Source organism: Apteryx rowi, unplaced genomic scaffold (genome assembly GCF_003343035.1).
Source record: "Apteryx rowi isolate R43461 unplaced genomic scaffold, aptRow1 scaffold_571, whole genome shotgun sequence".
NCBI lineage: Eukaryota > Metazoa > Chordata > Aves > Apterygiformes > Apterygidae > Apteryx > Apteryx rowi.
This window is the reverse complement of record NW_020450840.1, coordinates 119,345-144,198: the sequence shown is the minus strand read 5'-3', so window position 1 is coordinate 144,198 and position 24,854 is coordinate 119,345. Positions and strand designations below refer to the sequence as shown.

General features: G+C 46.2%; 1 protein-coding gene across 1 annotated transcript in view; it reads right to left on the bottom strand.

Moving 5' to 3' along the window:
* Positions 1 to 694: 694 nt before the first annotated feature.
* Positions 695 to 24,854, bottom strand: part of AIFM3 (apoptosis inducing factor, mitochondria associated 3) — a 56,801-nt gene continuing 32,641 nt past the window's right edge. Inside the window, exons 9-20 of the mRNA XM_026082317.1 lie at positions 24,713 to 24,804; positions 21,494 to 21,624; positions 18,451 to 18,566; positions 18,004 to 18,075; positions 17,178 to 17,241; positions 15,528 to 15,604; positions 14,089 to 14,206; positions 12,773 to 12,871; positions 10,659 to 10,734; positions 3,458 to 3,562; positions 1,433 to 1,453; positions 695 to 734 (exon numbers count right to left, since the gene is read on the bottom strand). Coding sequence (XP_025938102.1) covers positions 695 to 734; positions 1,433 to 1,453; positions 3,458 to 3,562; positions 10,659 to 10,734; positions 12,773 to 12,871; positions 14,089 to 14,206; positions 15,528 to 15,604; positions 17,178 to 17,241; positions 18,004 to 18,075; positions 18,451 to 18,566; positions 21,494 to 21,624; positions 24,713 to 24,804 — 1,011 coding nt within the window. The remainder of the gene's footprint in view (positions 735 to 1,432; positions 1,454 to 3,457; positions 3,563 to 10,658; positions 10,735 to 12,772; positions 12,872 to 14,088; positions 14,207 to 15,527; positions 15,605 to 17,177; positions 17,242 to 18,003; positions 18,076 to 18,450; positions 18,567 to 21,493; positions 21,625 to 24,712; positions 24,805 to 24,854) is intronic.

Here is a 24,854-nt window from a genome sequence, read left to right as displayed (position 1 = left end):
TGTGAGGGAGCATAGGTGCAGAGAAATATAAACATGGGCTTTACAAAGGCTGGGGTAACCTGAGGCCACTCGGCATGGTCGAATGCACATCCCTCCTACCACCCCAGCATGCTCCCAGCTCTGAGGGCTGGGTGGGAGGATGTGGGGTGGGCTGGAGATAATGTGCTTGAGAGCATGGACTGGTCACAGGGAGCAATGAAAGGCACTAGTGCTGTTTATGGGAACGAGATGTGCTTGGGGTAGCGGCTCTCATCATGCCATCCAGAATAACTATTCTGCCTGGTTTCATAGGTCATTCCCAGGTAGAAGAGCATGGAAGCAGGCACCTGCCTCCTCCCCCGGTGTCCCACAGTCGGAAGAGGTCACAGCAACACCTCACCAGCCATGCTGCACACATGCTTGCTGCGARTATCAAAGCTCATTGTCTCTATGGTCCTGCTTTCTTGTGTTTCCACAGGAACTTAAAATGCAGAACCCCAGCATAGGCGGCCGCTGGGATGCAGGAGCCAGCAGCTGTTTGCACGCAGACAGGAATTGCTGGGAATGTAACTGCTCAGTGAAAGACACTGGGTTCATCCAAGTCTGAGAAGGGAAATGACTCAGCTGCATTATTTGCATTTTGCTGTAGAACTTCAGGTGATCTGCGTTTCCTCAAGGTGAGTGCAGCATCTGGAGAGAGCAGCTGTATCCCGCATTAGGAGCCTTTTCCAGTTAGCCAAGACATATCTCCAGTTCTAACAAAAAGACAAAACCAGAACTACTGTGAGATGTTTCCTTCCTTAGAGCAGGCTTAACCAACTCTATTCAGTGTGCTTTATGATCTGCCACCATCACAAGTCAGGGTACTGTTCTGCTGCAGTGCTGCCCTGCAGAACTGCAGCCAATGCAGGGCAGCACCAGGTTCAGACAGGCAAGGCAGCAGCCCCTTCCTCTGCCTTAGCTYACAACATGTTACTAAAATGGGCAAAAACATATGTGCAGACACTTGATTCCACTTAAAACTGAGTTCAGATAGTATTCACTTAACTTAAATCAACGCCTCCTGACATTTAGCTCAMAATTCATGAAAAGCCACGGAACAGAAGGCATCTGCATGGGTTGAGTGAACTGAACTGAAAGGCAGGCGCATGTTCCTGACACATCTGTGCACAAGCACCCTGCAATGCGATGTAACACCCATGCCCTCCCAGGCACAGGACTCCTCTGGCGCTGCTCCGTGCCAGTGGAGCCACCTCCAGTCCCACCGTGCACTCCCCACCACAACACTGTCGCCTATGGAGGGGCTGCTCCGGGTCATAAAACAAACATGCAACTAGAGTCAGTGATTCCATGCAGGAACTAGAGACATTGCCCGAATGGGGGTGAGGGGGGAGGCTGATTATCCCTGCACTCCTGTCCTACCAGCGTGCCCAGGACCCAAACCGGAACATACTTGCCGTGACGGACAAACAGCCTAAAAGGTGCGAATGCAGCAGCAAATAGAGAAAGAAAAGACAGTTAGGATTAGGTGGCCTTGCTTCCTCCAGGCTTGCCAAATCATCAGGACCCCTTCCCTGGGCTCACAGCGAACTGACTGGACCCCGGCAGCATGAGCCCCACCACAAAGGGCCAGCAGCTCTCTGCATCTGCTGGGCTGCCCACAAGAAACGGCAGCCTCCCTCCCAACCACGAATCCCTCCCGTGCAGGGGCGGCCAGGACCATTTCATGAGTTATATGGAGGCAGTGGGGGCAGGCCTCCCCCAGCCACCCCGTGTATGATGGGCCAGTGGCTGGCCATGTTTCCAAAATATAGAAGACTAGCCTTTAAGTTCCTGGTACTTCTCCCAGGTGGTACAGGCGTGTCTGAGCTGGGCTCATGGCTGCCTGGGGCCTGGCAGTGCRTCTCTCCCGGGATTGTTTGAAAAGTTCTGGTTTTCCTCCAAATGCGAAACAGAACTATTCTAAACCTGTGTAAATTCTTTTGGGACAAGAACCCGCATTCCTCCCACAGCTCTAATTTCCACACAAAAGGCTCCTTCCAGGATGTTATAACTTCCCCAGTGTCTACCTTTCAATGCAATATTTTCTGCACCTGATYTCTGCACATTGAGGTACATTCTTTTCTGTGAGAAGTCTTAAAAACAGAGAAAACRAAAAAAAAAAAGTACTTTCCCTATGAACACCCCCTCCCTAAATACACTATTTTGTAAATGTTTGCCCATGATGGTCTGGCTCAGGAGCTGATGTTATCTGAGGAGAYAGGATGTTCTAGGGGACTGTCCTTTATGGGTTTCATGCACTGATGGGACTTTCTTCGGCATTACACAGGCAACGTGTGGAGCCTATTTGGTATTGGAGCTTGTAACAGGACAGAGGCCCTGAATGTGTGCATGCCAACTCCAGCCCCACTGTGCCAGGGCTGTCTAGGGAAGCGTAACAGGGGGGGAAAAAAAAAAAAAACTCTCTCTTGCAATAGCTTATAAACTAAATAGAAAGWCAGAGAAGGTGCAGGAGAAATAAAGGATTACTACCTCCATTTAGAAGTAAGGCAGAGGCATCCAGGGCTGGATTCCCTGAACTGTGAGCTTTCCAGGCTCTGTTCTAGCCAACAAGTGCAAGTCTAGTGCACAGACTGCAAATCTGGCACTTCCCCTACATGTCCTACCCCTGGGTGTCCAAGTACCTACTGSAGGCCTAGCATGGGGCTCTGAGCAATAAGTGATACTGTCTCGGTGACATGTCTGGTGGCAGTGTGCGCAAGGCAAGCCCAGGATGCGRCCATCCCATTTTGGCCTCCAGGTCTATGCAATTCTCCCCCCTTCTCCATTCAGACCTGCACAGTGGTCAGTCTCCTAGAGCTCCTGCCAACTCCTGTTGGGGGCGGGGGGTCAATGTGTTTTTTTGTGATCATTTGTCACCTTGTCTTCACAAGCCTGGAGGTATCATATAGAATAGCTACAAGAGGAACTCACTGTTATCCATTTGAATCTTTGCATCCAGGCCTGCACATCTATCTATCAGGAGCCCAAAGTTAAGGCCTAGAGTTGATCTCTAAACCCCCMCCACCAGGATTTTTACACCTAGAAACTACATCTGCCCTCATGGCATGGAGCAGGTTGCCATGCACAGGAGACTGGGCAGCTGGAGGGGCTTGCACAGAGTGCAGTGAACAGGAGGAATCTGGATCCTGATCCCAGCGTTCAAGACACCTTCTCTTTGCAAATTCTGTGTGTAAATGCAAGGGACAGCAAACCAGGAAGGGGCTGGGAGACAGCAAGTGGGGTGGAGGAGTGAGCAGGGCAGACAGTGGGGCAGGAAGGGAGATGCAAGTGGGGCACAGAGTGSGGAGCGGTGGGAAGGAGCTGCCCTGGACCCTGCAGGGCCCTGCCCCAAGGTGCTCAGCCTTGCCCTGCAACTGGCGGCTGGGCTCAGTCCCCAGTCTCAGCACTGTTGGCTCCCCACAGCGTGCCTACTTACTCTACGTCACGCTTTCGGATGGTCCTGCCAGCAGCCAGGACCTCAGCCACCTTGGACACGATGGGATCATAGTTCATGCTGGCCACAGCCACCACCTCGTCGCTCCTAGGGCCAGGCAGAGCAGAGCAGTTAGGGTAGTCCCAGGTGGCCACTTCTCCATTACCCGAAAAGCAACATGCTGGAGAGAAGTGGGAAGCAGAGAGAAAGGACCACTGCTCCAGGGTCAGGACCCATCCAGAGGCACAAGCACTGCTGTGCTTACACTAGTGGCGTGGGACAAGGGATGGGGGAGCGCCCTGAGCCATCGTTCTRGACTGGCCCCACTGTGTTCTCACTGGTGCTCGTGTGCCAGCAAGGGGCAGTGAGATGGAGACAGCTCTGAGCACTCTGGTACCTGCAGGCAAACAGCAGCAAAAGTGGATTGGGTGGCAGATAAAAGCATGGATGTTAGGAAAGACGCCCAGTGGTTACTGCCATTTGTGCAGGCAATCCCTGCATGGCTCTGGTGCTCTATGCTAAGGGAGCAGATAAACGGGCATTAGGAATTTCCCTGTGTGACACTCGGTTGTGTTGCTCCACAACCCTTTCCTGATCCCTGCCTCTGAAACAGGCCTCTTTGCAGAGCAAACCACCTCTGAGCCTGTGTCCACAAACAGTAACAACTRCACGTGGGGTCCTGCACCCCAAAGAGTGTGGGACTTCTAGCCAGACACAGTTTCTGAAGCCACCACGACAGCTGGGGTGGCTGACACCAGGGTCTTGCCAGCTGCAGTGATGAAATCCCTGTGGGACTGTACAACAGGTACAGCAGTGCGTCCCAGTCCAGCTCAGCATCATCCTCCAGAATCCCAGTGCTGATGGCRTAATACAAGCTCAAAGGCTGAATGGCATACAAGTGGAGCGGAAGGGAAGAAGATGTAAAAATGCTGGGAAAAGGTCACAAGGCACGAGGCAAAATGAGAAGGGCAACTCCGCTTGTTCCTATGTAGTAACAATAGGGAGCATGAGATTGTGCCATTTTAGCACAGCTTTGCCTGGAAGTACACTTAGATCCAAGTGTGTCTTCAGAAAATAAACACCTCCCACAGCTGATAAACACTGGGGGCAGATGCTGCGGTTTCCTGTGACATGCCCTAAACTTGTGGAGCTAGGGGACTTACATRCTGAGACACATTGCATAAGTCAACTTGAGCATCAATCTTCGAAGACTGAACTTATGAGATGACTCATAATTAGATAACTGAATAGATAAACAATTTAAAGATCAGAAAAAGTGCATGGACAAGATAAGAAATACTGATGATATTGTTGAGTAAGTTGAAGAGTAGAAGCACCCACTAATGAGAACAAATTACTGTCTGCTATTCAATCTGCTCCCAAAGAGCCTTGTGACCAATGCAGTAAAGAGCTGCATAGAGAAACAAGTGTCTGATTCCCAAGTGTGTAAGAGAAGAAGCCATGCCTCAGAGCAAACTTCATCTTCACTGGGGCCACATCAGTTGTGAAGTCATCTCTCTTCGCTGTCCCACAAAACACAGARTAATAACATCACAGAAGGCTACTTATTTCTGAAGTCTTATATTCTTAAATAAGCCCACTACAAATAARTTAGAGCAAATCTGAAATAGAGTGCCAATCTGACTTCCCTGACCAAAAAGGGAGCATAGGAGTGTAGTGAAGACCCCAGAATGTGGCATCCAGCCTTGCTTGTGTCTCCCAGCTCTGCTTTTTGGGATGCAGTGATGGGAAGACATGAGRTACCTCTGCCCATAATGCCCAGTGTCTCTGAGCGCTTGATGCGGTGACTCATGGCCTGAGCTCATGGCCTTAGCGAGTGCACGTTCCTCCTCCGGAGATACTATAGTTMTTCCAGAACTTAGTCAAAACCAACCAGGCCAGGGTGTCCCTGGAGATGGACCAACACCAGCCACTTTCCTTGAGAACCTGGACCTGCAGGACCTGCCCTAACATAGGAGAGTCCTTTGGAGGTCGCAGTGGGCACTGCTTCGTCAGTCTGGCACTCCAGTGGGAATGAAGGGAGAGCCACTGCATTAACAGGCATACAGAGAGACTTCAATGCTGTTGGAAATCCCAGCCTCAGTCTACTCAGCTCACTGCAGAGATGTGTAATTACAACAGAGGAGATTTCTGACAATATGCAGCTGTTCCATCAGGCAGACAAGGTGAGAATAGGAAGTAATGGATAGAAGCTGATGAGCAAACCATTCACACTGGAAAATGGTTGTCCATGCCAGGCAGCAAGGATAATTAACCATCGGAAGAGATAATCAAGAATGTGCGTGTTTAGTTGAATTGCCTGCTGGGCTGCCATGTTTGAGACCTTTTGCTGTGATTTAGAAGAGCTCTCCACTTTCTGAGCCTGCACCTTTTCTGTTGTGATGCCTGACGTCCTCTGTCTAACACAAATGAGGTCCTCGACCTCTCCCCAGGAAAGGACAGCCTTCCCTAAGGACTCTAATTCTGTGACTGGAGACTCAGAGTTTTCTTTACAGAAGGTAGCAAGGTAAGTCAGAAAGGCAACCTGTCTTCTGCCCATCTGCGAGCTGCCTTTTCTTCCAAGAGACTTGCTTGCAGTATTTGACTGCACTACAGTGCAAATTCCCTCTTACCCTGATACCCCTAATTCGGAAACATAAACTGCCAGTGAGAACACTGTCCCCATCATGAATCACTGTTTGGTGTTCCCAGAGACACTACARTCTTTCCAGGTTGTGTTCCTATTCCACGGGGCCTCAGTCTTGATTAATTCACCATTGCTTGACATCTTCAGTGCTCACCACACAACAGGGAGATGAGAGTTCAGGACTTCTGAGAGGCTCTGCACTAGCTCCATTCCACAACACATGTTCTCGAAGCTTCTGTAATTTCCTTCATGTGTCTTCATGTGTAATTTCCTGTGTRTACCTTCTCTGTGGGCACTAGTGTTGTGAACTGACCTGCTGACAGTACTCTTCCTTCTTTCCTCCTTCTTTTGTCCTTCTTTCCTCCAAACACCATTTGTGCCTGGATGCAGGAGGCAAGCTGCACAGGGAATAGTGACAGCACTTTACCCAACTGAGTAGCCTCAGTTTATCAGTTAATGCATGAACATAGGTAGCACATAATGGCTGRAATGTGCAAGGAGAGTCTGGGCCCTCACATCTAGCCTAGATGCTACTTTAAATTACATTCTGTACTCTATGCAACCATGTGTGAAAATCATTAATGTCCAACACACTAAATCAGCCCCCGGAAAGAGCATCCTGGCTGCTGGGGATRGCAGATGAAACATTACAAACTTGATTACTATTGAATCTTGCACAGATAATGAATCCCAGGAGATTCTCTCATGACAGTGAAATGCTGTTTCATACTTAAGCAGACAACCACTGCACACTGATCAGCTGCAGAATTTTCAAAGTTTTGCACTTCCTGAGTGCAAAGAGCTTCCAGCCATACTGCTGGAGGAAGGATAATGAAAGGTGAAGCTTTTTGCTCCCAAATGGGAAGCACAAAGTGGCGAGAGAGAGACCTATCAAAAGATGTACTATTCTGAGGAAAGGCATAAACTAGCTGTGCAAGAGAGAGAAAAGGAAGACATAATCCCACCAGCTACCCAGATATGAAGCCTGCCACAGATTCAGCCTCAAGCCCAGTCAGGATAGCTTATACAGCCTAAACACTTTTTTTAGTTGAACACATCAGCAAGAAAAGGGACAGTTGGTCCTTTTGCGGAATAACTTTCAGGGCACTGATAAGCAGGAGCATCCCACATCATCAATGGCTTTTGAACATCTTGTCTGACAGATAGAAACTTGGGGGAATACCTCTTAAAAGAAACAATGAGGGGTACCATTTCTAACACTGGGATTTGGGGCAATTGGAAGTCTTGGCCCAAAGATTTAGAGAAGATGAAACACTGTGGATGAGCACCATGTCTATAGGGTCTTCCCTTCCTCTGCAGGGCTAAACGCAACAGGAGTGGGCAACTGTAAAGAAGGCAACCACAACAATTCACTGCATCTCCCAATATCTCCAAGGACTTAGGGACTGGGACGACACTGGTCTGTTCTGAGCTCGTGAGGTGAACTCAGTGTCCCATGGGGACAACTGCAAGGAGCACCCTATCCTGTATTCTTCCTTGCATATGGCACTGTGCTGACCCCTCAATAGCTCACATCTGGCTCTGAGTAGGGATAAGTGAACAGCTTTCTTCTTTGAACTCTGGGAAAAARAGAGTTTTATTGTGAAAATGAATGCTAAGAGCAGGGTCCAGGAATTAGAACCACCAGCATTTCATGCAGCGACTGAGATAGCACACACCAGGAGAAAAAGAGGCCCTTCCAAATTACCAGTTGGGTACGGCCTCCCCGGTGGCCAAGGAAGGCAGAAGAAGATGGCCAATTTGGGATAGTGTCCTCAGTCCAAAAGCATCAGATCAAACAGCAGAATTATCACCAAAATGAAAAGAAAAGGAAGAAATGTTCCCAGCTGCCTCTCAGAGATGCAGAGATGCAAAGATTGGTCCTTGATTGCAACTGCAAAGCAGCAGGAGAGAAGGCAACTTGAATACTCAGCCACAGTTCCTGAGAGCCAGCGCTTCCCAACATTACCTCAGGGTCTCTACGCAGGATGTCATCCTATTATATAAAAGCCATCTCCTGGAGCCCCTCCTGGGTGGCAGAACAACACACACCACTTAGTAGCAGATCCCTGCTAACTGGGTGCCAGGGAGTCTCCACCCGCTGACATTGGCTTTCATGTGTGCCAGCAGGCTCTGCTCAAGCAGCTCTCACYCCTGTGACATTCACTGCCAGCAAACCTGGGCCATCGCTTTGCTGAACAGTGCATACCATGAGAGGCATCGTTCATCCCAATATGCGGTGAATTATTCACATGACTCAGAGCTTTCATTTTGAAAGGGCTCTACAGATGTTTAATTAAAATGATTTGATATTTCCTTTCTAATTAAGATTGGGATAAATATCTAAATCTGTTCTGCTCTTCTACTGGAAAGGAAGAATAGGAAAATGTTTCAAAGAACAYTTTATGCTAGAAAGAAATGTGGGCCAGTGTAGCTCTCACATGCCCAGCTCCAYAATGCTGCATTTGCTGCAAGCAGCTGACTGCCAGCAAATCCAGAGGACCTGAAGCAGGGCAACACAACGGTTGTAGAGCAATTTAGGAGGGGACRTGTGGGACAGGCATTGAAGCAGTGGCTAAAGTAAATGTAACTCTGCAAACTACTGAAACAAAACTGTTAAAAATGGTTTTTAATTTTCTGACTCGTGCTCACTGAGAAACAACTGTGTATTTTAAAATGTTAMTTATGCAGTTATGTGATTTAAATAYACTTCAGAATGTCRGGTGGGGATCACAGCTTCACGGCTATGTCCRTAGAATGGCAAATATCCCTACGCATCAGCTCTCTCATCCACAGGCTTATGTCTTGGCACAAACCCACCCTTTTGGGTAGTTTTGGTCAATGCTTGAGAGAGCTCAGAGGGGGTGCCTAAATATAAGGGACTTGTGGTGCTGGCAGTTGCAGCTGGAGCCGCAAAGTCTGCAGGTCCAACAGCAAGTTTTGCTTGAGGATGTCACAAATGCCAGGAGCAGAAGGGTGAGTCCCTAGGACCAGGACCTGGCTGGCTTGTGCTTGCGAGGTGACAGACCCGCCTGGGTTGCGCTTGAGGGGTGACAACACGAGCCCCATGGCTTTTTGAGCCTGGCAAGTCCAAGAACTGCAAGACCTTGCCCTGAAGCGATGTGGACAAGAGGCCACCCTTGGAGAGAGGGACATGGAGGGGAKGCAATCAGGGATGTCAGGCAGGGGACAGAGTATTAAGACAATATCTTTACAGGGCAGGAGCTGGCTCCAGCCAAGAGCTCCTTCATGATGTTTGTATTGGCATTTGCCCAAACATTGATGCCAGCTAGTCATATTTCTGAGCCAGGCACCATAAGCCTCTTCCTCTGTCTTCTTCTGTCTTCCCTGGTTTCACTCTTTTCATCTTTAATATTAGAAAGCACTTGAAAAAAATCCCCTCTCTCTCCAGATACTAGAAGGCTCCTTGGCCCTGATTTCAGATCAGAACAGAACAAAGACAAGAAAAGAATATATGACAACAAATATTCTGGAAATAAATACATGGTGCARTCTTTAACAGCTAGGTGGGATCAAGAATAGCCAAAGCACCATATAGTAGCTTTCAACAGATCTCAGGAAAAGCRTGCCCAAATCGACTTCTACCCTTAGGGGAGAGCTTTTTTCAYTATATGTGTAACAAAAACTCCTGAACTCTTGCTAATCTCCATAGCTTGTTAACAGACAGAAGATTTTGCAAAGCTCAATTTGTCAAACTGGAAACAGAAAGACTGATGCCTGATCTCACAGTGCAGCCCTAGTCACAAATCATTAACACAGAGATCAGTTGGGAAGGAAATCTTTGATGAGAATTGCAYGCAACAGCTTAACAGAAGCCATTATTTTCTCTCAGAAAATAAATGAACAAAGTGCTTACATCTGGCAGAGATATTAGGTCCAAAGAACAGTTTAACTTGCTTTACACTTAGCACATCCTTTCCCTTCTATCCTTTTCCCCTTCCCCCTTGCATTCAAATATYACATGATTTAATGATTATTAAATGAATGAAAAGCATTTAAAATATTTTCCTGGAGCTCCTTCAACAATTTGTGGTAGGGAACCACATCATCAAATCATCACCATTACCTATAAGCGCAGCAACATTATYTCCTACCAGCAGGGAGCAAGAGCTGAGATAGCTAATGAAAGGGTGTATAGAGCTTTTCCCCATGTCACGTAGCGCCCAGTTCTGTGCATCCACACAGGCCTGGGCTGTGTTCAGTCAGCAAGGGAATGGAAAGGAGTGCTCTGCACTGTGCTGAGTGGAGGGTGGAGACAAAATGTGGGGTTAGCCTCCTGTGCCCAGTTCACTTACACAGTCTGACTTCTCCATCATGCAATACGCGCACAAGCCCCAGGCACACACTCTGCCTAGAGCAGGCTGCGCCTACAGCTTTAATGCACTTTTATATGCAGTTTTATTAATACCCAGTAACTTCARTGTCCAGATAGGAATAAAACTGCCTGAAAGAAGCTCTAGCAAAAATATTTTCCAGCCTAGCAGAACCAACTTAGATGAATGCACATTTARGGACTTGGAGGAGAGAAAAACTTACTTGGTGTAAAATGCCACAAACTTCAGTTCATCTAAATCTCCTTGAATGACGACATCATCRAATCCTTCTCCATGGCCTGAAAGACAGAAAGCCAAGGAATGGAGGGGACATGTTCCTGTCATGTCAGCCTTTACTGAGCAAGCTCAGGCATGTGTACACACTTACAYCCATCCATGCACACACAGAGCAGGTGAACTKGTTTGCACTCTCATCTGTAGTCCCACAGTTGTTATTCTGGACTGCTCATATTGCACGTTCAAACTCAGACCTTTCAGCTGGTACTCCGCACCCTGCCCCCTTTCYTTGTGTGGCACCATAAGGTAAAATCTCCAGCCTGCTTCAGTGYGACCCCATGTGAAAAGACTAGGATACAAAACCTCAATCTCAGCATGGGGTAAAGGGGAAAAGGGATGAATTCACATGATTACAAGGAAATTGCAAAGAAAACCTTAATTCCCATAGCAAATATCTTGTTCTAATTAAACATACACTTATGACTTAGTCTGTGCAAGGAAAAGAAGCCTGGGTTCATTTCTTTGCTTTGGATTCAACYCTAGCCTAAAGAGTGTTTTGATACAGAACTACATGAAGAGCAAGTCACCATGCATTCACTARGAGATCAGCATTGGAAGATACAGGTTTTGCCCTGATATTTGTGACTTTTGTTTTCCCATATAGAGGTCTGGAGTCATCAAGGATTTCTCAACTCTGCATATTTTTTTTTGCTGGGATGTTTTGGCTTGGACTAAGGAACAAAAATGTGGCCAGCTTTGACCTCCCCCATCCCTCAAAATACAAAGACCCCAAAAGCAGAAAGCAAAGCTCTAGCCCATCTGCCATTATACTGGCAGATGAAATGTTGTGTAATTGCTAAGGCAAGACCATGGCATTAAATGCAAATGCTGCTCTGCTTGTCCTGCTTGGCTGTGGGGTCTCCAAAGCTTGGAGGAAAGAGGCAGCAGACAGCCTCAGGRTATCACTAGGGGATGGATCCTGGCAGACCAGGCAAGGCAGGGCTCAGACAGGGAAGGAGAGTGGGTGTCACCCTGCAGGTGAGCACCTCATTGACATCTAAACAACMATGCCACTGACATCCATGAGTGTGGTCTCCTAATATGCCTTCTTCAAAAGGAAGCTGGCTTAAAAAGTTGTTTCACTGGTGTCACGGCATTCGCTCCTTCTGCCTCAGCAGTCTCAAAAACAGAGGCTGTGGATGATGCTGCAACCAGGTCATTAAAATGATCCAGGTTAAAAAAAAATCCAAACAAGGGGTTTTCTTTTTTCATTTTTTCCCCCAAAATACCCATTCTTGCTCAAAGAAGCGTAAGTTCAGGGAGACGTTCTTGTCTACACTGGGCCATCCTCACTGACCACAGTGGTCCTTCTGGCCTTGTGAAACAAGAAAGATATTTTCAAGGCCTTTCTGGGCCATATGATGTGGCTGGAACATGAGGCACTGAAAAGTTGATCCATGCTTGTGAGCAGAAGAGTCTCAGAGGAGACACCAAAACCATCAAGTGCTAGCAAGGAAAGCAGATTTGAGACAAAGGTTGGCTCAGACGGGTCACAGAATAGAGGACTGCAACTTCTGTATCCCAGGACACTATCTCCACCAGCACAAACTCTACAGCAGCCTTGGGGAGACCCTACTCCACACTACAGCCCTAAATGGCCTCTTCCCTTGCTGAGGATGGTGAGAGCAGAGGAACCTCTCCAMGGTCATTTGTGCTTCCAGGCAAATCTAGGTCCCTTCCTCTTCCATTTCCCGCTGATGCCATGGGTAAGTCCCTGTGTCAGTCCCTTCATTTAGTTTGGTGCCGATCACTCCCCCAGGCCCTAGCTCTCCCACTGCAGTTCAAGCCCCRTCTTTTCCCCCTGCAAGGTGAAGTTTAACCCTCACTGCTCTCACTGTCTGAGTAGAGCCAAACTCTCTACAACTTCTAGGTTCATCTGTGCTCCTGTTCCTGCATTGTTTGGGCATCTTATCCTAAACACAGCGCACTGGCTCCCCAAGCAAGGCTTGGGAGGGAGCTGTCAGAGCACAAGTGACTGTAAGGTCCTCTCCGGTTCAAAATGCCACTTGCTCTTACAACTCACATTTATCCTTCTCTTACCTGCATATCGAATGCTTTTTCCAAACATAGCAGTCCACAGATATGGGACAGTGCTGATTTCCATGCCATGGGCCAGCATGTTCAGAGCCGCTATCCTGCCTGGAAGTCAGAAGAAACAGAATGAATGAAGAAGCCCTGAGCAAGCACTATGGCCTGCACTGCAGGCTCAGAACAGCTCAGGCCCCTTGGTATCAATTTCTCTAGTCCCAGTGTACCTGGAAAACAAAACCTTTTGCTTAGTCTAGAAAAAACACAAGCATCTCTGAAAAGGAAATGTATCTCATCCTTCAAGGCTGGGCTTAGAGGAAAGCAGTGAGCTCCTACTGACTCGTCATCTTCATTTGCGAGAAACCTTCATTAGCAAGAACAACTTTTTAATGAGCTTATCTCAACATAGCATCTGCAATGGTGATAGGGCTACAGCTTGCTGAACTCCTATCACAAAGTGGGATGGGATGGATAAACCCCCCTTGGGGGCCTGGAAACCATTACGATACAGAGTCATTGCTACTTCAGATTGGTGCTGGCACCTAGGCACATGGTGAGCCACTACATAAGCAGACAGCATGACTCCCAGAAGGCTGTGGGAATGAGCTCTTATTTGGGGTCTTCATACGTATTGCTGTAGCATTTTGCTGTTCTAGTCACAAGTGCATAGTTAGACCAGTATTAAGCTGAGTGCTGTGTTCAAAGGGCAGGTTAACTTTGGAGGTGCRGTTCCAAAAACGCTCACCCGGGGCACCTGTTGGAAGGCTACCATCACCACAGTGTTGTGGACTCGGAAAGCTCAAGGGCAGCCAGCCACACTAGGACTTCCAGGCTTGCTATTGTGAAGGGCAGAAAGGTTTTCAGTTAGCTGCAACAGGCTCCTTGGTCAGCCCATAATTCTGGGCATTCCAGGTCCAGCTGGCAATGTGGGCCTGCAGCTACAGACCCCACAAGCTGCCAGGCTGCTAAACAAAAACGCTATTGACTGTCACAAGGCAAGAAGAACATAAGCTTCCTGCGGTGGCTGCAGAATGTCAGGAAGCACACTGTGTTTGGGAAAGCTGTGTCTCTGGGCACCTGTGTGTCTCTAGCAAGTGATCGTTAGTCAATGGGCAAAGGCTCTGAACATCAGGAAGTCTGACAAGTGAAGCAATAATGGACAGGATAAAATATACGTTTCAAAATGTTTTGTATAAGTTCCCATTTTCTCTGTTCTTAAATGTCTTGTTCTCTTGTTAAAGTGGCTTGAAATTTCCTGAGGATCTGGAAGAGRCTCTTGCCCCTAAGCAATTTGCTGTTGTAAACCAAAGGGACAGAAAAGCACCTACCATGCATGTGGGCCATCTGCCAGTGAGGGACGTTTACTTTCTTATTATTTCGAAGGGCCAAYGGGAATGTGACAGCATCACCTGCTGCAAAGACTCCTGGGATGTTGGTTTGCATCATCTGAAGGAGGGAAGCAGAAGTGTACGTTGGTGGGGTGTGTGCTGCACTGGGCTCTACAAGAATAGTGGATAGTTTGACTGCTCTAGACCCAGCAACATCCCCACAAACAGCTGGCACATGCACACGGACAAGCTGCTACTCAGCTGTAGGAGACCCTGGACAAACTTTCATCCCATGGTATATGCAATGAAGTTCTACATACCTTGTCCTACCTCTTGTGTACAGGATGTATGTGAAGGTAACGTGTCTGTCTCAGAGCATGTCAGTGTAAGTTCACCATAGAGGAACTACTGTGATGGCCTAACGAGCATCTCTCTGAGAGCATAAGAAAAGCACACACTAAACCATAATATATGGTCTCACAGCATCTGGACAGGGACACACATGAATGTTACCCCAATTGCCTGAACTGTGATCTGTGAATTGAAAAGGGATTAGTTAAACTGTGTTAAAAAAAACAGTTTGGGCACTTCTCAGCAGATGTAAGGTGGGAATGATATRATTTAGGATTCTTCACTTTCAAAGCAGACAACCCAGATTGGGGTCTACAGCACTCCCTTTGCCAGGAGGTTATCTGATAAAGGGAGACACACACTGGTGTCCTGGATCCTTCCCCTTAGTTAGAAGATTAGGGTCCTGATGCTGTTTACAGAGAAAGCATTGCTTCCACCTAGCTTATTGTATGCATGAGTCCAAATTGTCAAACATCTCTAACATAGGAACTGGTGGCAATGAGCTCCTTGGACTAGAGGTAACCCAATTCTGATACATTCCTCACTTACGGCATACCACCTGATAGTGCTTGTGTGACCTAAGCCAAAAACCACTACTGCCAATAGCATTCCTCATTGGCATCACTGCAGCAGAGTGGTTGCTGACAAAGGTTTTGTGTATCCCTGCCATGRACTACAGGATTTGGTGGTGGAGAGGCTCCATCTCCATTTCTTTCCTGCAAAACTATATACACAACTTTTCAAGTCATTCTAGGACTGCTTAGAGCAGAAGCGCAAATCACAGCATCCAGTGATGTGCCAAAAGGGCTGAGAACAGTGTTAGGGCTCTGGCACTTTGAAAATCCATCACCTGGAGGACAGTGTGTTGGCCCACACATTCCTACTTTGCACTTCCCATATCTTAGCATCTCTGAAGATGGACTGCCCATGCTTCAGTAGTTTAGAGCACAAAGAAAGCTCAGCTCTAAAGAACATGTTTGACAGATTTAGTTGTGAAATTCYTCCTGTATGTCCTCATTCTGGGTGTTACCCACCATCTGGCCCTGGAGGGAGGCTGCCTGCAGCTCTGGGCACACCACCAAGCTCACCTTGTTGACAACGATGAAGCCTTTGGAGTCGATGTTGATGCCACTCTGCTTGAGAAACCCCGTTGCTGGGACTGCACCTGCAGGAGAATGGAAGGGGGATGGTGTAAGTGATAGCTCYGAATCCCAGCCCTGTGTCTTTGATCAGAATGGATTATAGCAGGACRAGGAGCTGCCTCCAAGCCCACAGAGATCTCTCTTCTGCCAATACGATCCTACTTCAGAAAGCAAAATGCAAAGGTCTGCTCTTTTCATAATCACTGCTCTGGATCTAAGACCCAGATCCTGCGGATCAGAAGGAGAGCACGGCTGGAGCTTGGGCAGGCACTGRCGCACACTGCGCCACCCCAGACAGGCTCTGCAGGCACGTGCGAGCCGGGCGGCTGRGGCACCCAGGCAGCGCCGCTCTTCGGAGGCACCTAGCAGAGCCCCTCAGCCCTGCAGCTGCCTAGGGATGGATTTGTTCAGCTGATTGAACAATGTCTCTTTCCAGTAGAGCTACTATGACCAAATGCCTCTTTTCCTGCTACTAAACGAAGGGGAGGGTTTGAGGAGCCTGCTAGCTTGGCTAGGGTTAAACTTGTGAGGGTACCTGAGGGAGGAAGGAGACAGCCTCTCCCACCACTGCCCTGCCTCCACATTGGGTGTGTTTGCAGCTCCTGACCTTGGCCTRGAGGGTCCCCATCATGGTCAGTCCTCTGTATAATTACCCGAGTAATGACCAATAGTCACAAAGCTCTAGGATTCATTAATTTACAGATTCCACATCCCAGATAATGAACCCTACTGCTCTTCAAGTTATATATATGCCAGTGTAACCTGTCCATCACATCTTTCTAATGCTTAAAAGCAATTTTAAATCCATTTCTCTTTCTCAGATAGTTTGAAAAAAAAAAGAAAAATTAGTCCCCTTGTTTTCAAAGACAATGCTCCTCTCTGCCTCTCCAACAATCTTCCCTTTTTTTCATCCTTCTTCATTTTCATTTTTTCTTTTCTTTAGCTTTCAAAAATCCTTCTATTTTGGAACAGTCAATAAAACAACAGAAGGAGAATGAAAGTATTATTCAGTGATTCTTCCAAAGTTTGCAATGTTTTGCAAAGTAACAGAGTGAAAAAGGAATTTTTTTCCAAGTGTAAAGGAGAAAACTAACTTCTATGGTAGCAGCAGCAATAAAAAAAGAGGGAAATAAATACACAAAAATTTCAAYTGGGGGAGGCTTTAAGAAAAAATAAATTAAGAGGCTGAAACTAGTTCAAATTATTTTTTTTCTGGAAAAAAAGAAAGCATTAATATTTTCCAAATACATTTTCAGTTGTATTTGGGGCTGGGGGGTTGGGGGGGGAGGGGGGAGTGGGTAGAGGATCTAGAACGGCATTTTTTGGTTTTTCTACACAAACACAATCATAACCTGGAAGCTGAGCACAGYTAGCACACCTCCACTGGCATTTTTCAATTACCCTAGAGGTGTGAACCATTACTGCCAAGTCTCTGTCTTTTTTTTTTTTTTCTTTTTTTTTTTACTACTAGGTTTGGAGGCAAAGTAAAGCAGCCACCAGCGGTCCTGCCCCAGCTGGGAGTTAGTGCCCATTTCCCCCAGCCCAACCCCGCCGCTAGTCTGATTGGCTCGGCACCCTGCGGTGAGGTCCCCTTACCTATACCAACGACACAAACGTCTGCACGCAGAACCTTCCCGCTCTTCAGCACAACCTCCTTCAGCTTTATGGGAGAGAGGTGAAAATTACAGTTATTTTATGGACAAAAAAAAGGAAAAACCCTTAGCAGCAGCCAGCTAAGCTGGAATCTTCCTTCATTTTTGACATACACGTTGACTGTAATTTCCTACAATGCCAATAAGAGGAATTTCAGAACTCTCCCAGGTGGTCCTGCAGGTGTTTTCTAGGGACAGTGTTAAAATATGAACTGTGTGCTGCTGCCCCCTTCTCCCCAGCTCTGCAATGCCTCAAGGCTCCCTCCGCTCCTCCGGCTTAACTCCTGACCTCTGGACAGAAAGTTCTTCAAAGCAATAAAACCAGTCCCAAACACAGTGGCTGGAACATGTTTCCTCCAGGGGGCTAAACCCAGGGATATGAATTTCAAGGACTAGAAGAGAGATAAGACCAAAAAAAAAAAAAAGAAATGAAAGAAATGAATCCCAGCACTGCTGCGCCCTCCCGTCCCGCTGCTGCGGCATGCCAGGCACACTGGCTGGCCAAAGGCACATTGGGACTAGCCACTGTGGGTCTCTGGCTGATGCAGCCACCTGAGCCATCTCCTGACAGCACCTACTGCAGGCCCACTAAGAGCAGAAAGCCTCAGCTTCACCCTCTTCACGAGAAAAGACTGATCTTCACACCCAGCTCACTGCGCAGGCTGTTGCATGGCGGGGCAGGTTCTAGGCAGGGTTGGGGCTGCCTCTGCGCTCCCACCCACAGGTTATTGGTAGCAGCCGTGAGCTCTGCCCCGGTGCCGGTGCYGTACCTTGCCCTCCTGCTCCCGCAGCTCTGACACTTCAGTCTGCATGTAGAACTTCACCCTGTTGTTCTCGAACATCTGGGTGAGGGGAGAGAGGAGGGGACATCACAGATCAAAACCACCTGACTTGGTGTCCCTGACCTGCCCGCTGGCCTCTGCAATGCCATCCCCACCCTTCAGGTTCATTTCAACACATTGGAAACAGGCTTTTCATGCATCTCTGTCTCACACTCAGAAAGAAGAATGTTATTTACAGCAAGCAGGCCACAAGAGGGAAGACACAGCCCATCCTTTCTTTCTAGCGACAATTATTGTGGAGCACCTTCAGAGCTTTGTTAATAAATCATCTCATCTGATAAATACATCAATAAATGCAATAAATCAAACACACACAAACCACACAGCCTCTTATCTGTCACCAGAACAATCCCTGGTACAGGAAAGCAAAGTCACCTTCATGACAGCACGGCCAACCCTCTCCCCAAAGAACTTCTTGAAGGGCACTTCCTCCAGCTCGACCACGGACACGGAATGGGCCCTCTCTGTGAGATAGGCGGCCACCTCCATCCCTGGGAAACAGAAGCATGTCCAAGTGGCCATGTGCCTCTCCCAGCACTGCCCCAGGGACTGCAGAGCTGGTGAGTGCCACAGCCACTAGTGGGAGAACATCACTTTGCCCTCTCTCAGCCTGGGAAGCTGGAGYTGCTCTATTTGGACATGTAGGGCGTAACTAGAGTGAAGAGAAACCAAACTCATGGTCACAAAGGSCCACACCTTCTTATCTGAGATTTATCTGTTCTTAGAGATGGAAGCCACAGAAAGGCCTTAAGACTGAAGCAAGGAACCTGCCATAATGAATTCTCAAAGTACCTTAGGAAACTGTAGCATTTGGAATAAAAGAGCTCGGCTATAAGAGAGAAAAACATATCTCTAAYGGCTGGGACTGTACTAACTTTCTTAGCACTGGTAATGAGTTACTGACTGAAAACAGGCCTTGAGAATTTAGACTTTTTCTTCCATTCAGGACTGCCCAAGCTGGTGCTGGTAATTACATGGAAACCTTCACCAAGACATTCATCCATGGGCTTTTTGGAAACAGTTCTTTTTGACTGTCTGCAGTTCTTAACTGGTCTCCGAAAGCATGTGTTTCTTCTGTTTGCAGATTGTTCTTTTAAAACATGAAATTGAAAAAAAAGAGAAACAAATCCTGAACATTTTAGAATAAATTCTCTGACTAATAGTCATTTATGCCTAGAGACCTGCAGGAACCACAATAATTTTATTATACACATAACCAAGCAAAAAGAGGAAACATCAAAGCAATTGCTAGATTTTTGACAGGTATATTAAAAATTTCACAACTCTGATAACAAATAACAGAGAAATAAACCCACGGGCTCTCACCTACCAACAAGATTTTCCTGATTTAACCCAAATCTATACTTAGGGAGTGTTTTTGAAACCAATCAATGGACAGTAGTGGACTCCCCATATGCTTTTCAGAATGGGATAGCAATGCTCTTCGACTATGTTTCCCACAGGCCAGTAAGCTAAATTGTCCATTCTCTTAGTGTAAGTAAAATTACTTTTTTCAGAAAGAAGATGTCCTTATGAACCTACTTGGAGCAGGAGGTTGGGCCAGATGACCTCCTGAGGTCCCTTTTAACCAGAACTATCCTATGGATCTTATAATTCAGGGAAGATGGTTTCCATTGGCAAGGACAGTGCAGTTCACACACACAAGATGGCTGAAGACCATTCCCTGGATAGCAACAGCTCAGAAGAGAACATAGGAATGCTGTAGAAATCTACTGAACATGAGGTCTTGGTGCTATGCTCTACTCTGCATAACTTAATCTCAAGGTGTTCCAAAAGGAGAAAATGGTATAGGAGCAACAGAATGAGATTTGCAGTGCAGGAAAGACATTAGAAAGACTTTGCTGGACACTGTCTAGTTTTGAGGTGACAACTTCAAACAGGGTAACGTCAAACTGGGAGGGGTTCTGAGAAAATTTGCAAGAACATGTGGAAATCTGGAAAACTTGCCTCAGTGAAAGATCACAGGAGCCATAAAAAATGAAGATTTAAATTTTCTAGGCTCATATTCCAGCAACCTTGTTACATCCAGAAAATCTGCCCACTTTCCACATACTAGGGGTGAGATGCATCTGAGCAAACACAGGCATCCCAACAGGAGACACTTTGGGAGCACAGCTCAGGTCATCACCAGTTTGCATCTAATCCATGTCCCAGAAGTGCCCATTTCCCCTCAATGACCAGAAAAGCTACCCAGCGAAACTGCATCTGGAGACACCTACGCTACACACAGCTAAGATTAGAAGAGAGAGATGCCACCATAGGATACTGCAATTGACTCATCTTTTAACTTTCACTCAGATACACTACATAGGTCAAGTATGTGACATGAAGACACGTCAAAGTGAATCAGTATTGCAGATGTCCCCAATGCCCACTCTGTGGTCCTTCACTCCCACTATAATGGACAATGTAATATCACTGTAATTGTTTCTCTTGTTTTTTTCTGATCATTTCTTAATTTTAAAATCCTTTTAGAGGAGTAGATGCTAGAAGGGAACTAAGATATCAGAGGTGATTTTACTAGTGCCTTAAGTAGAAGTAATATTAGGCCTGTCTCTTATTCAGGATACCTTTGATTATAACAGCTATGTCTAATATTGTGGTGCAGCATGTGGTTGCTACTCCAGAAATTCATCTTCTTGCACCATGATTAAGAATCATTGATATTCAGAAGCTACTACACAACCAGACAGGATACAATACTACCGATACTTTTCCATTTAAAGGAAATCATATTGTTGCATCAAAGCAAAGAGCATCACAAATATTCCTTGGATTTGTGAACTTGCAGTGTATTAGAATGACCTACAGTTGATTACTTCAATCAAACTCAAGATCATGTCACAGGGCAAGACATGATGAGCAGATTTTATGTTCCACAAGAACTGTTGCAGTCTGGTCTGGCCCCTCGAATGCTGCACAGAACTGAAAGACAGATTCCCTAATTTCTGTTTGAGCTTGGGTAGATGTTGTGGCGAGATGCTTGAAACGGAATTCACTTCCCATGACTGTATCTGTCTGAAGTGTCTGACCTAAGCTAAACAGATAGACTCCCTCATGAGCCAACAGCCTCCACTGTGTCATCCACACCAGCTGGTGAGGTGTCTAGGGGAGGGTGATGAGCCACCCTCTGGAGCCACTTATCCTTTATTGTAGAGGACAAAGCCCAGCTGACTAGCTCAGGCTACATGCCTACCTTCTGAATTGCTACAGCTAGGGAAGGTGATTTCTGCCCTGGAGTTTGAGTTAGAGGGAGGGGGACCTGCTGCACCTTTAGGTAAAATTTCAAACTATGCTAACAACCGTAAAGAAAACTATCCCGATAAGTCTGAAAGACAGCCATGCCTGAAGGACCTGTCTGGGATGCAGGCAGCACCAAGCCAAAATGAGAGCTCACCAAGGAATGAGGCTCCCACTATAACTACATTCTTGCTAGTGGCGAGCTTCACTACACGGTTAGCATCTTCAGGAGTTCGGATGTTAAACACGTTTTCCACTTCTTTGCCTTTACAGCTGAGAGCCTTTGGCCTGAAAAACACAAATTGAAGGAAACATAGGTTCAGTTCCTGTTTCCCTTACCCAAACCCCTTCTTTGAGCCAAGCACCACTGCAAGTTCTGCACATGGTTCCTGCACAGCAGCGTACATGGTCCTGCCTCACCAACTGCCTCTGCTGGCCCACAGCCAGCTGTTCGCAGTGGCCATGGCCAAAGGGTGGTGTGCTCATCCTGGGGATTGGCTGCTGTTCTGAAGCAGGAGACTGGGCTCTTTCAAGGATCTTTTTTCTCTTTCAGCAGAAGCTTTGGAGCCAGATTTTCAAAGATATATATATATATATATATATATATATATATATATATATGTGCCTCTGAAGGTGCAGTTTCCACTGTACATTTCTAGAGGCACTTGGCTGTAATATTCACTGTCACTGTAATATTTTAATCTTGTCCTCCCTATGCATTTACTGGTGCTTATCTATCTTTAAATATCGGTCCCTCCATACCCGACTCACATCTGAAAAAGTTCCTCAGTAATTTAGGTACCCTAAGAACATTTACCCAGTGTTCCTGGAGCTTGTGCATAAGGATTTTGAGAGTATTTCCAAAGGTTTAGTCCTCTTTTGAATCCTATTAGGTAGCTGGCATAGACAGCATTTTGCTGCAGCGTTCCGCATTCCCAGGCACTAGCCTTTAAACACATGATGCTGTTATTGCTGTTGATGACGTGTTGTGTAACAGAGTATCTGCTCTGATCATCTTGCAAGGCAGTCCCAGGCTTCTGCATGTTTTGTCTAATTAATTCAGGCATCGGTTCCAAAAATGAAGCAGCACCAAATATTCAGAAGGACTGCTCAGTCATTTGCATCTGTTTGTAACAATGACATTGGGGGAAATATTTACAGGAAAACAATAAAAATCTAGAGAATTCAGTCTTAGTGTCCATCTGCATTGTCTCTCCTGCAGCTGTGCCCAGGCAAAGGCTGGAGAGCTCCTGTCCTCCAGCATGACTGTCACAGTGGCTCTTGCCAAGAAGTTATAAGCTGGATAGAGTGCTCTCAAGGTGCATTACCTGACCTGAATGAAACAGAGGGGCTGGTCTGAGGATTAAAGCATCCCTTCCAGTCTTCACAGCTCTGAGTGTCTGATAACACTGGTTGGGCTGTGTTGCTGTTTCCTGGTGACCAGAGGGATGCAAGGGAACTGTGGTACACTTAAACCTGCTTCATTCTTCTCCTGTTCCCTCCTGGCTAGGGTTGCAGCTCCCTGCTCAGCTGGTTTCTAAGGATCCCTCCTCCAAGTGATAAGTTTTGCAGGGGCTGGATTCAGCCCACTTAATTTTGTGCATTTGTGTTAGGAGCACAAGGAAAGAGGCAGGCAAGCCCGGGAGTAACTGGATCTGTGGTCTGGATCTGATCTCAGCAGCCTCCTTCTCCAAGGTACAGCTGCTCAGAGCCAGAAATGAGAGAGATTTAGACGCTTGCATTTGTTCCAAAACAGGGCAAAATTTGAAGTAGTGAAAACGTTCAAAGGGCAGTGAGGTTCAAAGGCATTGCTGTAGAAATAGTCAGTGGTATCTAAGATATTTGACATTTTCTGTGAAAATGTAGTATTCAGAGTTGACCGTTCTGAATGTTTTCATTAAAAAAGATCAGGAAATGTCATCAGTGCCAACATTTTCCCATTAAAATGGCAATTTTGACAAATCCCCTATTAAAAAGAAACTAACAAACCAACCAACTATTTTCAGCACAGTAAGAATGATGCTAATCTCAAAAAGCTAGCAGGCTAAAATGAAAAGGAAATATTTATCACCGTAGAAGCAGCAGCAGCTTGTGCAGAGCAGGATAGATAAATCAACACTCTGTCTTAGGAGACAGGAATCCTGTTCTTCAACTGTTTTATCTGAAAGAGTGTTATAGCTTTCTTTGTAAGATTTGCAGCTATTTCCTGACAGAAGGGTTAAATTAGTTCAAAACATTTGAATTTGAATTACTGAGGGTTTGGGTTGGGTTTTTTTTCATGTTTTCAGAGGACACAACACAGCACCTTGTCCGTACAAACTGACACATGGCCAAAGTGCTTCTATTCCTTCTCTTGTTCATTTATATTTTTCTCAAAAAACACCATGAAGTGCACTCCATGCAAGAGATGTGTGTACAGTTGCCTGGAAAACTTCTGCTATTTTTTGTGTCTGAATCAAGTTTTAGTCTTGAAAACTTCCCTCTTACAAGTAATTCTCACAAAAGGGATGCTGTTGTGTTGCAGTGACAGCAACATCTAATTAAGGTTACAACAGACAAGCATTAAGCTTTCACTGTCAAGAAAAAACTTAATGCTGACAAGAAATGAAAGATGGAGATTTAAAGGATGTATTAGTTGACTTTCAGGGTTGTTTATTATTGAGGGGCAAAAAGAACAACAATATGCCAAAAATGACCACTAAAAACATTCAGGATATCTTAATTTTGGAGGCTTTTGTTTAAAAAAATATTCAAAGTTCTGGACATTAATTTTTCCTCTCCCCATGTTCTAAACAGGCTTCAAGGACAATAAAATTACAGAGCTATCATTTCTGTTTGCATTCTAAAAAGAGGATTTCAATGGGAATTTTCCCAGTATCCCCTTCAGATTCCCAAGCCAGCCCAGAGGGGAGACAGCATTAGGGTGCTTGCTGGCAAATTATTCCACCTTTTGGAATTTCATTTTCCATCAATTTCTTTAGCATCAAACAACTCACGAACCCAAACTGTTCCAATATGTAATTTTTGTTAACACTGTTTTGACCTTCGCACTGATCATGAAATACAGAGGGTATCAATTCCTTCAGCAGTCCTTCCAGGCTCAGCCAGCCCCTCGTGTCTGTTGGTTACCTCCTTTCTGGGTGAGTCTTGGGTGATACAAAGGCTTTTATGCTTTGGCTGAGCAAATATATCCAGCACTGCTGTGCAGACATATCCACCTGTGTTTCTTGCTTTTTCTGCAAACACTCTTGCAGACAAAAAGTTCCTGCTCCAAATTCAGTTGCTGTGTTTGATCCCTTATCCCTAGGCACAAGCTCCCTACTTTCTAAGATAAAATAGTTTCTCTGGATCTTTAAAATGTCTGTTTGTAGCTTACGTGTTTCCAGTCGCTATCAGCAGTTTGTTATATTCCATCTTAAATCCATCCTTGAACACGGCTATCTTGTTCTTGATATCCACAGCCGCAACCTGAAATCATTTCTAAATAATGTTAAGGGATGAAATCTCAGATGCATATT